This window comes from Acanthaster planci, linkage group LG09 (genome assembly GCF_054643075.1).
Source record: "Acanthaster planci isolate LZ-2023a linkage group LG09, COTS_SCS, whole genome shotgun sequence".
NCBI lineage: Eukaryota > Metazoa > Echinodermata > Asteroidea > Valvatida > Acanthasteridae > Acanthaster > Acanthaster planci.
Genome location: NC_141785.1, coordinates 13,572,915 through 13,589,316, shown reverse-complemented (window position 1 = coordinate 13,589,316; position 16,402 = coordinate 13,572,915). Strand labels below are relative to the sequence as shown.

At 43.0% G+C, this 16,402-nt stretch overlaps 1 protein-coding gene and 1 non-coding gene across 2 annotated transcripts; both read right to left on the bottom strand.

Moving 5' to 3' along the window:
- Positions 1–21: 21 nt before the first annotated feature.
- Positions 22–15,629, bottom strand: LOC110982274 (sodium-dependent serotonin transporter-like). The gene is made up of 12 exons (XM_087141545.1): positions 15,354–15,629; positions 13,229–13,583; positions 11,547–11,681; positions 10,651–10,873; positions 9,902–10,175; positions 9,280–9,383; positions 8,704–8,828; positions 7,900–8,012; positions 7,198–7,329; positions 5,521–5,721; positions 4,072–4,227; positions 22–3,558 (listed from the first exon to the last, which is right to left on the bottom strand). The coding sequence occupies exons 2-12, from the start codon at positions 13,566–13,568 to the stop codon at positions 3,478–3,480; spliced, it is 1,884 nt and encodes a 627-aa protein (XP_086997671.1). The 5' UTR covers positions 13,569–13,583; positions 15,354–15,629; the 3' UTR covers positions 22–3,477.
- On the bottom strand, positions 6,506–6,623 carry LOC147798158 (U5 spliceosomal RNA). Its single transcript, XR_015426582.1, has one exon. It is a non-coding gene; the product is annotated as a U5 spliceosomal RNA (small nuclear RNA).
- Positions 15,630–16,402: the final 773 nt, after the last annotated feature.

The following is a 16,402-nucleotide window of genomic DNA, read 5'->3' as shown; positions in this document are numbered from 1 at the left end:
GTATACAATACGTTACTGAAATTGGGTCTCCCGCAGATACCGTTTATTCAAATAATACAGGGCAGATGCTACAATAAATTATAAACCATTTCCTGAATAGTACAGGTAGGCCTATATTTGTTTACATTACTACACACAAAAGCATTTGTCTATATTCTTCCGTTGAGATCAGGTGGAAATAAGCTCCAACGTAGTTCTGCAAACCCACTTTAATGAAATGCATAAACAACATATACCAATCACTTCATGCCACTTCACATCACTTAATATTTCCAATTTCACGCCACTTTTTTGCGTTTTATACATTCATATGAACATTAATTTGATGTTATCCTAACAAGAAAAACAGGGGTTAGCTTGAACCGCTCATTAACCAATGCCCATGCGCGTATAATTATTTTGTAAGTGAAAAGGTAAACAGGCGTTTTCTGTGAATTTGTACTCAAATTAAAAAGCTCAGTTTGTCCTCTTTAAGGTCATGCACAGATGATAAGAGACGAATACATTGATTGATTTGCAGACACTCAGCGGGGAGAGACTGGATTCCTCCTTGTATAAAAAACACGGTGTAAAGTGCACCATCGACTTTCCAACTATTTCGTAATAAGGTTTTTTACCTAATTAGGCTCAGGCGGACTCCCTTTACCCGTGCAACATAGACCTACCCTCACTGCTTAGTGCTTTGATAGAAACTGTCTTCCTTTGACATTACTCTGTATAATTCTTGCACTTCTGTAGCGACTCACTAACGCTTAACAGCTAAACATGTCGTTGTAAACATCAAATACAAAACACGGAGCAAACAAAACTGGGGAAAATCAGAAAGAAAGGACATAGCACTGTGAACGCGCAGCTTTCAAGTTGCACATTTCTGGTCCCTTCTAACAGAAGAAAAGATCCCAAATAACAACTAATCGCTTGACGAAAAGTCATGCATTGGTGACGGCAATGAAAGGTGTCTGGGAGCTAATGCATGGATGTCTGGGCCAAGCAAAATATCGCTCGCTACGGTCGCCAAATCGGCAAAACACAGCGGCGCTCCAAATGTTTGAGAAATGAGCAACACCAGGTCGTCATGATGAATTTTTCAATCTGTGGATGAACAGTGGTCGTGGGCACAATAGCTGGAAAATCACATAAACTTGTAAATCGGCGCAGTCATGATCGAAACCCAGCTGTATGAGTGTAGCTGACGTTATAGACTTGCTTATCATATTAGGAGGGAAAAAATGACAGTGTAACCGGTCTCCAAAGTGGTTTACACTACACCTGCGATTTTGCCACTAGCTTATTGCTGGAGTTTTGCTGGGCGAGCGTGTGTCTGCCGAGCAAAATCTTCTGGTGAGTTAGCATCGGCGTGTATCACGCAGAGACATATATAGGCTTCTCTTGCCGATCATCAATGATGAATGCCATTACGAAAAGCGCATACTCGACCCAACATCAAGTGAAGAAATGAAGCATGCGGGAATGGACTAGAGCTGCACGCACAAAGTCCACTCACAATACAACCTTGACGAATCATCTGCATTCGCAATGACTGAAAGCATCCACATAAACAATTCGCGCGCATTTTCATTACAAATTGCCCGTCACCCACGTATTTTAACTTTTTAAACGTCTTTGTTATAAAATAAAACTAGGCCTAGCTGATAGCTGGGCAAGTGAGTTGTAACATGCTGTAAGGAAAGTGGATTTGGAACGCGTCCAACTGAAAGTTAACCAAACTGAGCAGATGACAAGTGTGAATAAGCATAATTGCGCTACAATTATACAAAAATTAATAGAGCTGCATAGCCAGTGATAATCAGTCACGGAAATCGCTATAATTAACACTCCGGCTTCTGATTTGTTTGACTAAAGAAAACACTTTGTGTACATGCTTAAACTTTCCTTGTTTAGCGCATATTCATGAAATTGGCTATCGATGCAGCTGTATCTAGTCCCCAGCAGCATACGTGTGGTTTGAGTCGATTATAATTCCGATGCTCCTTATCAAAAACCATGGAGGCAGGTCTCTCTTAAATACAGTTTTGTTATGAAATAAGCTCGAGTACTCTAGGCCGAGGTTTCCCTTCCAGAGAAATGAGAATGCTTCCCTGCATAAACTGTTGTCATCCCATTATCAACCCGCAGTCTAGTAAATCGTTAAAACCTTTCAAGGTCCGTGAAGTCAATGACCCTTTAATCCTTTACTAATAACTCGCACAGGAAGGACTCACAAACACTCACAATAATCGTGTATACAATACTTATAATTAGCGATGTAAGTAGATCGATAACTAAAAGTGACTATCAGCTCAGACTTCAGATATGTTCAGGCAAGTGAGGCATCAGCGTGCAACAAATCTCAGCATCAAAACCAGCACAAAATTTGCGAGAAAAAGGTTTCCAAACGCCTGTACATGTACTAGGTGCATTGCTACCCGAAATCTGATATTTTGTCTTCTTTTTACAGATTACTAACATCAACCAGTAACCATGATGGTGTGACTCAGAGACTGACAGAATGTCCCAACTAGCACAGCGGTAAAAAGTCTTCCTGCAATAACTTGCTTTAGGAACCAATGTTCCGCTTCAACGACTTTCTGCACTAGTCTTTATCCACCACTCTTTGGAAAGCAAATTAACTTCAGCTCCCATTCTCCATTGAAACCCCGCGCTCTTTACACCCATGCACTTCGATAAGTGTTTGTGGAGTATGTTGGACCATTTGAAATAAAGAGAGAGGGAACCAGTGAGTCGAAGAAAAACCGTGTAGGAGTATCTGGGCTTAAGTGATAAGTGGGCGTCTCATTTTCATCACAAAGCAGGTTACAGCCTATCAGAAAATGGTGATCAAGCACGCTAACACGATATGCAATGCAGAAAAAAACCCGCTTGTTACCGGCAGTAATGGTTTGTGAGAGGATATTGATGTTACACCGACAGTCTACACTGACATAAAACGGCTACGCCGTCATCGATGCAAGATTGATGTGAGCATGGTGCGAGGGGAAAACAGAGAGTTGTGCAAAGAAAAGAAACCATTGTTATTAATCACTGATGTCGTGGGCCAAGACAAGTGAAATGTGATAGTGGGAGTGTTTCGACGCCAGGCTGTCAAACAAGCGAAACGAAGCAAAGTAACCAGCCAGCATCCAACATACAAAATACTTTTCAAAAAGGTATTTCTCTACACATCGAATTCGACATATCAACGACGCGACAACATTCAAATATCGAGGCTTATATGTGGCATGAAAAAAGTTGTCGCTTTGTAGCCTTATAATGTGTATTATAAAGCCAATAATCAGTGCAAAGCAATAACTAAAAAATCATTTATCTAATTGCACGGCATTATGGAATACGTTTAATACAAAACTTGATATGCAGAACGGGCGCTCTTCGTGCATCACTCAGAGCGGGCAGTATTTTTACTCCACCAACTAGGCCTATGGGCAAGAGTTTCGCGTCGCGAAACGCAGTAACAAGATGTTACACGAACGCAACTGGATCCTTTCTGCCACGTTCCGGGTTACCTGGCCTCTCTTGCGGTCGAAAACATGCTCTCAGGCGCTGAAAACCAAAAGTATATTGAATAGAATCAGATCAGTTGAAATCGTACTTGTATAAATATGCGATAAGACAGCTGTAATAATGGGCAACAAGCGAAACCTAGGGTAACGTTTGAAGGTTTGCACGTCGTTTGCGGCGATACTTTTGTGAGAAAGCATGGTTCTGATGAGAACCGGGGGCTCGACGTTTCGAAGTCTTCTCCTGAAGACGACCAGAGCAAGCTGTTCGAAACGCCATGCCCACGGGTCTTATCAGAACCACACCTGCTCACAAAAGAGATTTATCACATGGTGTCATCATCGCAAACAACGTTCCTAAGCGAAACCTAGTTGTAGCCACAAGATTTGACAACGCTCTCTGAGCCCTGAATAATGTGGCAATGGTGTCTCTTGTCTGGACACGAAATGGTCTCCTACGTGTACAAATCAGCGACTGTTTATGCAGTTTGTTGTTTTCATTTCCTGTAGTAGTTGGAGCCATTTTGTGCCCAAGCTGTGGCGCAACTATAATTACCTGTTCAATGGACCCAGGCGTTGCAATTAGCTTATACACGGCGTAGACGGGAACGCACATGACCGAGGAGGCCGTGAGAAGCCAGCCGAAACACTCGGCCCAGGTCGGGTAGTACGGGATCGGTTCGTAGTGCACCAAAGCAAAGATCACGATGAACTATGAAGGAAATATGACACCATCGACCGGTAGATAGGTTTGAGATACATTTGGTGAAATCTTGGAACGAATGTTGAACCAGTGAACCAAGTCGGTCTAAACAACAGTTCAAGTAACAATTGTAAAACCCAAAGACGAATCACATTGACCGAAAAAGAAATTTCAAACAATTATGGCCACACACAAGCCAGTCAAACAAGACTAGCGCAATACAAATCCAGCCAAACCGAAACCTGAACCTTAGGTCAAAGTGAGCAAATCTCCTAAAATAACTAACCACATGCAGTTAGAAATCCACAAAAATTCTTTGCGTCTGCTTATAAATTAGTAAATGATACCATCAGAGCTACTTCGAGTTAATGATAATAATTGACATTTATAAAGCGCCCAATCCATCAAGCTGCTCCCAGACGCTGCACATCAAAATATAAATAAATAAATAAAACCTACATGTACCATAATTAAAATCAAGAAACTAAAAATGCTTGTTTAAAAAGATGCGTCTTTAGCCCTTCTTAAAAATCTCCTCCTTCCTAGACTCTTCAAGATGAACTTCAAGCTGGTTCCAGAGACGGGGACCAGCCACAGAAACATCCTCTCGCCAGCAGAAGACAGCCTAGTTTTTGGAAGAGTAAGCCTAGACGAGCCAAGCGCGGAACGAGTGAATCGACTAGGAATCCTAACATCAAGCAAATCACTTAAATAACTTGGAGCTCTGTCGTGGAGACTTTTAAAGATCAGGAGACACACTTTAAAAATTACCCTATATTTTACTGGCAACCAATGTAACTGCATCAGCAAAGGAGTAATGTGGTCAAATTTCTTGCCATTAGTGAGTAACCTTGCTGCAGCATTCTGAACTCTCTGCAACGGAGCAAGGGCTGACGCCAATAGACCAATTAAAACAGAGTTACAATAGTCTATGCGGGACGTAACAAGTGCATGAACAATCTGCTCCGTGGCTGATTGACCCAAATAACGTTTAATTTTGTTTACCCAAATAACGTTAATTTTGCTAAATTTTGTTAAATGGATTAAGAGAGCATTGCACAGTGAAATTCAACAGATACCTTCAAAATTACCACATAGAACGATCATTTTCACCACGATACCAGTAACAGAGATCCACAAAAGCAAGGAGCTGAGTTTGCTCTTCATAATGCAAACTAAATCAAACTTACTGAAAGTAGCTTTATGACTCACGTTGTGCGATCCAGTCACAGCCAAGCGCATGCATGGTTTTTGGTTTAGTTTAGTTTAGTTACCTTTGGTTTGTTGTGGGGTCGTACTTACACATATGGCGACTGGGCTCAAGAACTGCCAGCATATCATCCAGAAGACACCGGGTTTCTGGCCGATCATCGCTTTGATGTCGCTGCCCATGGCCCCTACACCGTAACACCAGGCCACGGCTACAGCTTCGAGGGCCACGATGGCTAGGATGGTCACCGACACAGCATAAGCATCGTAGAGCTGGATCACAAATTGCCCTCCCTGAAATGGATGGAGTAAGAGCTGGAATTTGCTCTGGAAAGTATGCCGAAGAACGATATTGTTGCCTCCAAGATTCATGAAATTGTGCCACAAATTGGATCCGTACTTATAAAGAATGTGACTTTATGCATTTGGGTTACGAACATCTTGCAACTTGTCGCTGCTTTTTGTGCTTCTAACAGAAGTGCGATTGCGAAGAGTATATTACGGTGTTTGTGAGTTTGAAGGTTGTGTTTGTGAGTTCGAACGCCGTGTGTGTGAGTTCCAACGTCGTGTTTATGAATTGTAAACGTCGTGTTAGTGAGTGGCACTGGGCCAATTTCATGAAGCTGCTCAGCGCAAAAATTGCTCAGCTCAGTATTGTCTTGCTCAGGAAAACAGGATACCGGACAAAAATCCATGTCATTTTATGATAAGCAAACATCGGCTGAACACCAGTCACAAGCAATATACAACACATGAATATGTCATGTTGGTTGGTAGTCCTGTTTTTATTGAGGGAAAAACATCATCCTATCATCCATGAAATTGGCCCTGCCCACTCAAACACGACGTTCCAACTCACATACGGCGTTTGCCTGTCCGTTTTAGAATACCACAGTTTATTAGCAGTGTGGCTTTAGAGCGCAATGTAAAAAAGGACTCAACAATTTTACGAACCAACCCTAAACTGGCTGGTGAGCAGCGAATCTTGTGATGCCCGGGCGCGGAGTGCATCAAACCACTAGTTCTGTCTACTTAGGGTGATGAAAATTCCATTTCTACCTTTATTCATTAATTAAGATGGCTCACTTTCGCTGGGCCGATAAAAAAATGGATCGAACTCAATTAATTGCTCGCCAACACGGAAATCTTTAGTAAAAGGCGAAAGATTTATGCGCAATGCAGACTAGCCAAAGTTAGTTTGTTTTGGTTGTTGATGTTCAGAATTTGGATAGCGTGATTCCTCAAAATACCCACAGTGGTTCACTGTAATAAGTCTGTTCGAATACAGACACGCCTCTCACAACGAACCCCACTCAGGGAGGCTTTGTACGTTTACCCGAACAATAGGGTCATATACCTCGATCAACAATAGAGATTTATCCAGCTCCCAATTTTCTCCTCCTGGAACCAACCATAACCTTTTCGAGTGAAATATCCAACACAGTGACCTTAATTTTTTCTAACATTTCGTGACGTCATATGGTGGTGTTTGTTCGTAACTTTACATAGGTGTATGTGTCTGACACAGGTTGCCAGTATAACTGCCTGGGGGAGCTATTTTAAAACTTGCATCGGAGCTGTATAGATAGAGAATAACGACAGCTTTAGATTTTGGAAACAAAATGGCTGTGTATCATGTGTACAGTATAATGTCGCTATTGTCGACCAAAATGTCCCAATGCACTGGCGCATACACCTGTCAGTTTGTTTCAAATAATGATTACACTCATGTCGCAAATCTCTGTACATGTATAAACGACTCTGACTTACATATGTTGCCGTGGAGAGACTGCCTAGAAAGCAACAGCAGACGAGAACTGCCACAAAGAGAGGGCGCCTCTTGCCAATGGTGTGCGGGAATTTGTCCATCCAGGCTGTAATGATCGATTCCAGGCCACCGAACTGCATAAAGAGAATCGCAACAATATATTATAATTCAAATTTTTCGTCCAGTTCTTACTGAAATGAATTTTTTAGTGCTATTTGACTAGTGTTGACCAGTTAAGTTCCCTCTCAGGCACATTTCTTTATGGAACTGCGTCGTACGCAGAGAATCTGTTGAGCCAAAATACCTGAGCTGATGGAATAAGGTGGAAGTAACTAAATACATGCATTTCGAGACTGTCCTCGTAGCGAGAACTTCCTGGTCCGTAAATCAATTACATGTACCTGAGCTTGTACCCACCACGTACTATGCCACACCCAAAGCCGCCAACGGACACACCGAATTTCCTTCAGGTCTCATTCGATGATTTTGTCATCCAATTATCAAATTAAGTATGAAATGTCCGTTCACTGATCAAAGAGTTAAGCAATCCACAATGCTCTGTACTTTCTTCAGTAAATTGCGAAGTAGCTAAGTGATCCCAAGCTCTCTTGAAAGGGCGATGCATTTTAAGCTTTTAAATTGTATAAACCCTTTTTCCCAACCCCGCCCGGTTGTGTCTTGTTTCACCGGGGCTAATAACCTACCGTGCTGTCCAGTCCCAAAGTGATGACCATGAGGAAGAAAACCACGGAGAGAACGGCAGGGGCAGGCAGGGTAGCTAAGGCCTCCGCGTAGGCAACGAACACTAACCCATACCCTAGTCAATGAGGTTTTAAAAAATGCAGAGCTCGATTAACGTGACTTTGGTCTGCCAGCTGAAGGTTGACTGGCGGTTGTTAGGTACTGCCAGGGAGAATGGCTAGTTGGCAGTGGCGTACCGTAACCAAGGAGGTCGAGGGCTTACCTCTTTTGAAATTAACGAAGGAAAAAACCTGGTGATTATCAGCCTCGGTCAGTGTTTCAGCCATGATTAAACCCATTGATTGCCTCTCCAGAAAATCTTATCGCCCTCTTGCTGTTATGTTACGTGTTAGACGTTGTTTCAAGTCGGCTGTTTGCCTGGTGATATTTGTTCGGCATTGTGGTGACCAAGTCAAAAACAATTTACCCTGATATGATAGAGGACGTCGACGGACAAAATACAATCGCCTAACGACTTGATACGAGGTCTATAAATCTAGATACCCATTGTTCAGTCAGACAGTCTGTCGAAAGTTTGTATGCAGGAATTCGGACATTACTTTTTCTGCAGTTTCTTCATTAACGAGGGATACACGGGGCAGAAGAAGGACCGTGCCCAGTGCCCCTTAATCTAATACGTCACTGTAGATATCGTATGGTAATCAGTCAACTTGGGAAGGGGCTTTCGGTCAGTAAGTCCATCATCGATTCTGGTCTGTCGCTGACATTTTTGTGACCTAACACCTTAACTCTTGTCCCGTTATCACCTTCAGGGGCGACTTGTTCGACAGGAGTCTGCTGTCTCACGGCCATGTAACCCAGCACTGAAAAGATGGCAAAGCCTGACACGAAACTCGTGGCGCAGTTGGTAGCGCTGATCACCAGCGCATCCCTGCCCAAAAGAGTAGATTTGTAGCCAATTATTTTCTAGATATACTCCCTACTTCATTGCTTTCACAAATATTAGTATATTGTTCTTCTTTAAAAGAAAAATGTAAATCAGATATTAACTTAAGAAAATAACATTCACAAATTAAATTAACCCATGCAGACTCGGTTTAGTGAAAACCTGAACTTGCTCCTAATATGAAATTAGAAAACACCGAGATTTGTTTTTGTTTCTTTGACAAGAGACATCCTCTGCCTAAGGTGGCAAAGGAGTGCCAGCAGCACAGGAACAAGATTCGCCAAACAAACCCAATTCCATTCACAAGGCTTGCGGAATTGAAATGCCTGGACTAATTGAAATAGCAGACAAAGGGAACAACCTGCGAACCCAGAAAGGCTACCGTCAATGGTCTTATGAAATATTTTCTTATCTTACCACCATCAATATCAGATACCTGTAGCAATTGTTGTGGAACTGGTTGTAGCTAGAGAGTGCAAGCATGACGCCGAACCCTGGGCCGAGAGAGAAAAACACCTGCACGGCAGCATCCATCCAAACCTAGTAAACCGAATCCAATTAGGGAAGAGAAAGAATTTCCAAATGGAATATAGGACTTCTTTCTAGTTAGCGAGTGGTCATTAATCATAAAAGGAGACTGAATTTGACATGTATAGCTTATTCAAAATAATTATCAGTATTGTTTTGGAAGTCGTACAACTTTACTTGTTAACAAAAACTTTCTCCATTTGAGATAATGCTCAGATTTTGTCGATGTCACGGTTTGCATACTCACCGTCTCAGGCATGTATGCCATGTGCGCCTTATGTGTTGTTATTTTCTAACTTTTGTGGGTTTGTTATCCTTTGTTATTGCTGATGTAGCCGTTGTTTCTAGTGCTGGTGGTTTTCGCCGTTGTTCCATAATTATAATGTGCTGCGTCCATAGCTAGTATTTTGACATTTTTTTCGTCGTCGTTCTTGTCGTTTCTGTTGACATTTGTTGTTGACGTCGCTACAATTCGTCTGATTCTATTTGTTCAATATTATTATTGGAAGTCCCCCCCCGAAAGATCCTACCCCTGGTTCCAGGAGAAGGTCCCACTTGGGCTCCAGGTAGTACACAATGCCGTGAATAGCTCCCTCAAGCGTTACGCCACGCACCAGCAGCACGGTGAGACAGAGATAAGGTAAAGTAGCTGTCACCCAGACCACCTTCCCGGATGCCTTGATGCCCCGCCAGAGGCTGAGGAACACGATCGCGTACACAGCCAAGAGGCACAGGACGAGATCCCACTTAACCCCTCCCAAATCTTCGATACTCCGGTCGGTGGTCAGTCCCAAGACCTTTAATCTACCGAAGAGCGAAGAGGTACAATGGATAGAATGATGAAGTGAACCGTCGGAAAGTTTTTATTTCGGACAGCTGAGATTCTGAAGTCTGCGGAATGGTGGGAAACGTACAGTTGAACCATCGGGTTATTATGAAAGTTCAAGCAACAGCAGATCCTCAATGTTTGGAATTTTAATTCTTAAATGACCTTCTGCCTGCGCAACCAAGTTCGGATTCCTGATCCTCTTCCTGTGTACTCCTGAACAATAGCTTTGAGACTGCCCTGCATACGCTACGCTGGGTTTAAGTGAAAAGCGCATAAAATAGCCGCTGATCTGTTATAGCAGATTAAATTAAACTGCTCTGACAATAAAAGTAGTGCCTTTATTTTGTTATCACCCAGATATGCGAAGTCCCCTATGTACTGTAGGCTACTCTCTCACAAAACGCGAGAGTCAGTTTTCTACGATTTATGAGCCGCGATCGCAATACTCACTCATAGAACTCCGACGCTGGGGTGGAGCTCTCATTGCTGGGAGTGGTCGTGTTACCAGACTGGAAAGGTTCCATGCAGTCAGCCGTGTTCCAAGTGTTGTTGCAAGTTGTCCAGGGCAGGACACTGGTGAAGGAGGAAAAGAGGTAATAGACGGCCCAGGCGATGACAGTGTTGTAGTAGAAAGAGACATACATGTTGACCACGCAAATGGCGAATCCGATGCCTGTGGGGATCATGGAGAAAGTGTCGAGACGCACGATTGGATGAAGTAATGTAATTGGTGGGTAAGGTTTGGGGGCCATCCACTTATGGCCATTTTTAATGAGAACACAAAGAGTACCCCACTTCCCTCAAAGACCGAACAATCTGACAGGAAAAATGTTAATGTCCGTGCTGGCTAGTGTCATGCATTTTCACATTTTTCACTGAAAAGCACACTGTCCCCTATAGCCCCTTCCCGCAACGTTAGGTTTGTGCGCTCGTGAATGTGCTGGTCGAAATTATTAATGGCGAGGATGCGTGACGGTGCAGGATCTGGTAACGGTGTTGGTGAAAATGATGCCGATAATGAAGATGATTTATAATAGTGGTGATGGTAGTGAAGGTGGGGACAGTACATTCGTGATTGGATAACCATAGGCGATCGTGGTGAAGGGCTTCGACTATTTTATGACGGTTAAGAGGAGACTGCTCCAGTCATTTAGCTAAAAGAGACGTCAAGGGCAGAGACGACTGTGAAAACCTCGTATTATAAGGGAATGAAATAATCAGGAATTTAGAGGCAGGGAGAAGAAATTAACATGAGTGTGAGTTTACTAAGAAATTGAAAGGGAGGGAGCTGGATGGACGCATATTGGGTTATTAGATCTAGGCGCAGGACAAGGATAAAAACGCACCTGTGAGGAGCGGGCAGATGCGGTTCCACACGGTGATGCAGCCAGTCCGTTGGTACTGTCCCAAGGCCAACTCTAGGTAGAGCAAAGGGATTCCACCAAACACTGCCATGATGGCGTAGGGGATGAGGAAGGCTCCTTGGGTGGGGGGATGACGGTGGTAGAGGACAAAACAAAGAACACTGGAAATCTCAGGAGAAGTGACAAAAGGTGCCATCATCTGTTGATTTCTTCGTTTAAATGATTGGGAAAGGAGTTTTCTCTCCATCACGTTTCCCAACCGCGGTTTTCCTCGTTATTGTGGAAACTTTTGTTCAACCTAATTGTGTAACCTATGTGAAATATACTTTAACGAATTATGTTGAACATGGAAGGCCCAGTTTTAAATCTACTCGTCTGAAAAGTAATCTGAGGTTTGTGAAAAAAATACATAATTTGCAGATTTGTTTGTGAATTTCTTATGCTTAAATTGAACACCATCTAGGATGACCACAACGACCTTTGTAATTCTACTCCTAAGAAGGTTCTCATGAAAGGATGGTAGTCGTCAGGCATCCAAAATCGCTTTATTCATAATATTCAATCCTTACATTTTAAAGTTGCAATCTTTTTTTCTTGATTAGGCTTTGAACATTGCCGTTTGCATCTCTGTGGAGCCGGCTGCCCTAGCCCTACACCAATTAGGATTCCATATAACTGACAGGCAGAGACTAGGTCTTTGGCCATCTTATCATCAAACAAATTATTCTTAATATAGACTGGATTGGGGGAGGGGGATCACGCATACGAGAATAAAATTGCTGGTCAGACCTTAGTCCCTTTCTTCCCCTCCTATACTTGTTACTTGGGTAACCTGTCCCAGAGGGCGCCAAATGACGTCAAAGTTGTATCCCCAGCGTTCATATCTATGACAAAAATTGGTTGCCCGTTGAGGAAGTCATTGTCGAGTTGAATACGTGCCGCCCCAGAGGTGTTCGAGTCCGTGCCATTCGATCATAATGAACTCAATTAAAAATAACACAAAGCTTACGGAGCCCTGTGTCTATAAAAGAAAACGATTGCTTTACTTTTATCTATTGTTAATTAAATCACTCTAAATAATTCAAATTTTTTAGTCCGTTTCCTGAAAAACTCTGTTCCTATTAAAATTGTTTTGTTTAACTGGTCCCTCAAAAAAAGTCGTTTGTTCACTTGAAACAACAAGCGTTGTCCTAGGTCCCAGGGGTGTCTCGTGTTCCTTCGGTGATGGTTATGTTCCAGAGGTATTTTGCAACACTTTCAGAAACATGCCAAGAAAATCTTTCCGCAAATTTTGAATATTTGACAAAAATAAAAGAAAGAAAAATTGATTTAACTTGAGCTTAATGACAGAAGCAGAGGGCATACATTTCAGATAGGATTTCTCCTAGCCAAAGAAGTGCACTCACGCGTTGTGCCTTCGTTTGTTAAAAAAAATCCCACACGCATAAAAAAACCCAAACTTTGATGGCTTGTCAACTCAGTTGCGGGGGGGGGTATTGAACTGCAAACCCAGTGATAGGCGTCTTGATTTGACTATTCAGAATTACAGAGATACTACTCCTGTTTCATTCAAAGTCTCTTGAAAATCACGTAATGGGTTAAGAGTTCGACATGAAAGTTATACAATAGAGTGAATCGAACTTCTTTCACACGTTGAAACTTACCTCCTCCATTCTTGTAGCAGATGTATGGGAATCGCCACACGTTACCAAGATCCACCGCAAACCCGATAACAGATAGCATGAAATCCAACTTGGAATCCCATTTCTCCCGGTCCACTGCCTGGGACAGCGTCTTGACCTGCCCAGTCTCCATCTGCACCAGCTCCGCCTTTGTCACCGGTGGATGCTCGCGGTGGGTTTGTTCCCCGCCGCCGACGGGCTGGAATCCCCGGACGCGTTGCGGTCCTACATCGCCGACGTCCTCGGAAGGGCTTGTAGCTGCGTTTGCCAGCAGCCCGCTCGTGGAAAGCTGAGCCTCCAGTGGCTTGTTGGAACTAGCCATTCGGAATTCAAACACCTGTAAGTAGCGGAAATTTAGGAGGGAAACATGAGAATTAAAAGCTACCAAATTATTCTTAAATTTGGCCTGTGATCAATTTTCAACGTCTTCACTCATTTGAGAACTTAACCCAGCTCTTCAAATGCCCAGTTTGGAGTTGGGATGTATACCAGATTCTAAAGACGAAAACTGAATAGCCGGCCTGTGATTCTTAAACCTATAAGCAGAATTAGATGCTAAAATGGACCAATCACAGTCCAAGAACTCGTTTTTTATGGTGTGCTCTCACAGAAGTCGGCCCACCATTGTTCAGTCCTCGATCAATCAAAGCGTGCTGCACGCGCTAACGAAGCCCCTAGGACAGGACTGTAAAGCGTGTCAGGCGAGGCACTGCGCGGGCACCTGTCGGGGCCGAACGGGGAAGAAACCGTTAAATCTCACGCCCTTCTCCGAAGTAATCAACAAGAAAAAAATTTAGGGCACACAGGTTAAGTTTAAACACGATTGACACGTTATGGTTTCTGCGTGTTAAGTAATTGCGGGCAAGGAGGTCCTTTTGTCTTGTTATTCATGTTTTTGATCCACAAACCTGTTTCTTGTCAACCTTATGAAACATTTCATATTTCAGCAGAGGTAGAACATAACAGTGGTGTAAAAGACAGCCTTAAAACTGGTCTGCGAGAGGGGGTGAAACTAGATCAAAGCAGACAGTGCCACGTTGTTTAATTTCAAAATTTTCCTTTGGTATTGCTCTTTCGACATTCGTTTGTGCACCGAAATTACAACCATGTTCTTTCGACACAGAGAGAACGAAAAACGTCGAGGGAAAAAGCTCCACATGTAAAAAAGGAGTGTAACTCAATTCAAAATGAGGGACAAGACTTCAGCAAAGAACGCAACTCTTACGTTTGTATCCTTGCGGGGAAATTCCTTTGTTCTCATGTAGTAAAAAATTGTGTGTGAAGCACGGTTTTATGGTTGCTTCCATCTGGTCCTGAATAATTTTCTTTTGCTGAAATTTCGACCAAACGTCCCTTACACAAAACACTTCAGTTTGCGACAGGTAAGTACACTTGAAAGTTCTTTATTTTTGAGTACATTCCAAATATCTTGTAGGATACCGCTTTAGTACCCCACAAGTACAACTACTGTCCCTTGTGGGGTATACTTTCTGCTGTTCTACAAACATCCGCCGAAAACTGCACTACAGCGAGTGCGTAACACTGCCAAATGTTCGACTCCTCAACCCTCAGCCCTCCATTAAATACCTGACTGCATATACCATATATACTCTGACAAATAAATTACATTTCCATACAAAATTCTAACCCTGTAACCTATACCCAGCTTTATTCCCGGGGACGGCGTCGATCTCAAGCATTAAACCAGTTATTAAAAAAAGGAGGTTTACGGAGTCCAGGGCGCGTAATATTATAACTTGAAATTGCTATAAACAAATGTCGACTAAAAGCTGCGTCCGGTTAATGTTAATACTGGCGAGTCACAATAGGCGCACATCGGGTCGACAGATTTCGCGCACTGTGATTGGCCAACGCGTTGCAAACCCTTTTGGGGCGCACTATTGTGAAACGCCCGTATTGTACATACAGGTATTTTGTCCATTGAGTGTCTTGGCTCTTGGATCGCGAAATTTCAATTAATGCACGAGATGAATAGTGAAAAAAAAAAAACGTGCGGAGAATTGACAGGAGAAAATATGCTCTGATCTTCCAGATTTATACACAAACAAAAAGACACACGAAAGAGAAGAGAACATCGTGCACCTACTTCTTACAGAGCCGCTGATGTTACCAAAGAAACTGTCTCGTCTGTGAGGAAACAGGTGGATACGTCGACTCAAGTTGCAATAAACGCCACTAGCTCGTACAGGCACCATCCAAGACAAAAAGTTCACGTATTGGGGCCCGATGGTAAACCACTGGAACTGACAAAGTACTAACCTTTGGGTTTTTAATGTAGCTGCTCAGATAATTAAGGGTGAACCAAAGTTCGGAGTCATTGTCAGGGTCAGAGTACATGCACCTGTACGTGGCACCGTGACTGCTCAGATGTCAAGGCGACAGCACCCCGTGCACACTATATTACAGCCATGTATTCCAATGCCAGGGCTAACTATATTTGGCGCTATGGGAATCCCTCTGGGCTCGGCCTTGGTCCACCTTTGAATTACAGCGAGCAGTGACCATGACCACAGTTTGAGGAATTTTGTACACAAAAGGTCACGTCTTTCTTCAGACTATTTCGGGATGCTCGTCGTGGCCTTAGCATCCTGTTTTTGGTTCAAGAACACATTTTCACCGTTTAATACGCAGGTCCGAACTCGAGTGTCGATTAAGGTTGAATGACCGATGAATCACAATAAATTCGTCCAGCTGTTGGACAAAGCTCCTCTCACGGGTACACAGGTCACCATCTGTCTTGCCAATATTATCCAAACCTTTGCCAATGTATATTTATGTTATCACCCCCTCTACTTTCATTCTTGTCTCCCTCGCCTTCGTCTTTACCTGTTCGTGGCTTGGTAGTCCATCACTTTTTAGCCGAATGTTGTTTTGCATTTTTTTTCTTTCGCGTTCTGCACTTCTCCACATTGTTCTCTATTTTCTGGGGACTGACTTTTGTGATCTTAACTGAAACGCTTTCTTAGTTGCCCGTTCCGACGGTGGTTGAAACCGGGAGAGCCGGGTTCTGCGAATAGCTTGATTAGCAGGGGCGGGGCAAATCGCCCCCTCCCCAAGGGGTATATTGACGGTTTGGGTTTGTTTTCATGATATTAAGCACTAACAGTTTGGAAACTCTCACCTTACTTTGGAACA

Coding starts and splice junctions, on each gene's coding strand:
- LOC110982274 (XM_087141545.1), bottom strand. CDS start 13,568: ATGGCTAGTTCCAACAAGCCACTGGAGGCTCAGCTTTCCACGAGCGGG. Junction 10,176..10,650: donor CCAGCGTCGGAGTTCTATGA/GTGAGTATTGCG, acceptor GCTCTTCGGTAG/ATTAAAGGTCTTGGGACTGA. Junction 5,722..7,197: donor GTCTCTCCACGGCAACATAT/GTAAGTCAGAGT, acceptor CATCCATTTCAG/GGAGGGCAATTTGTGATCCA.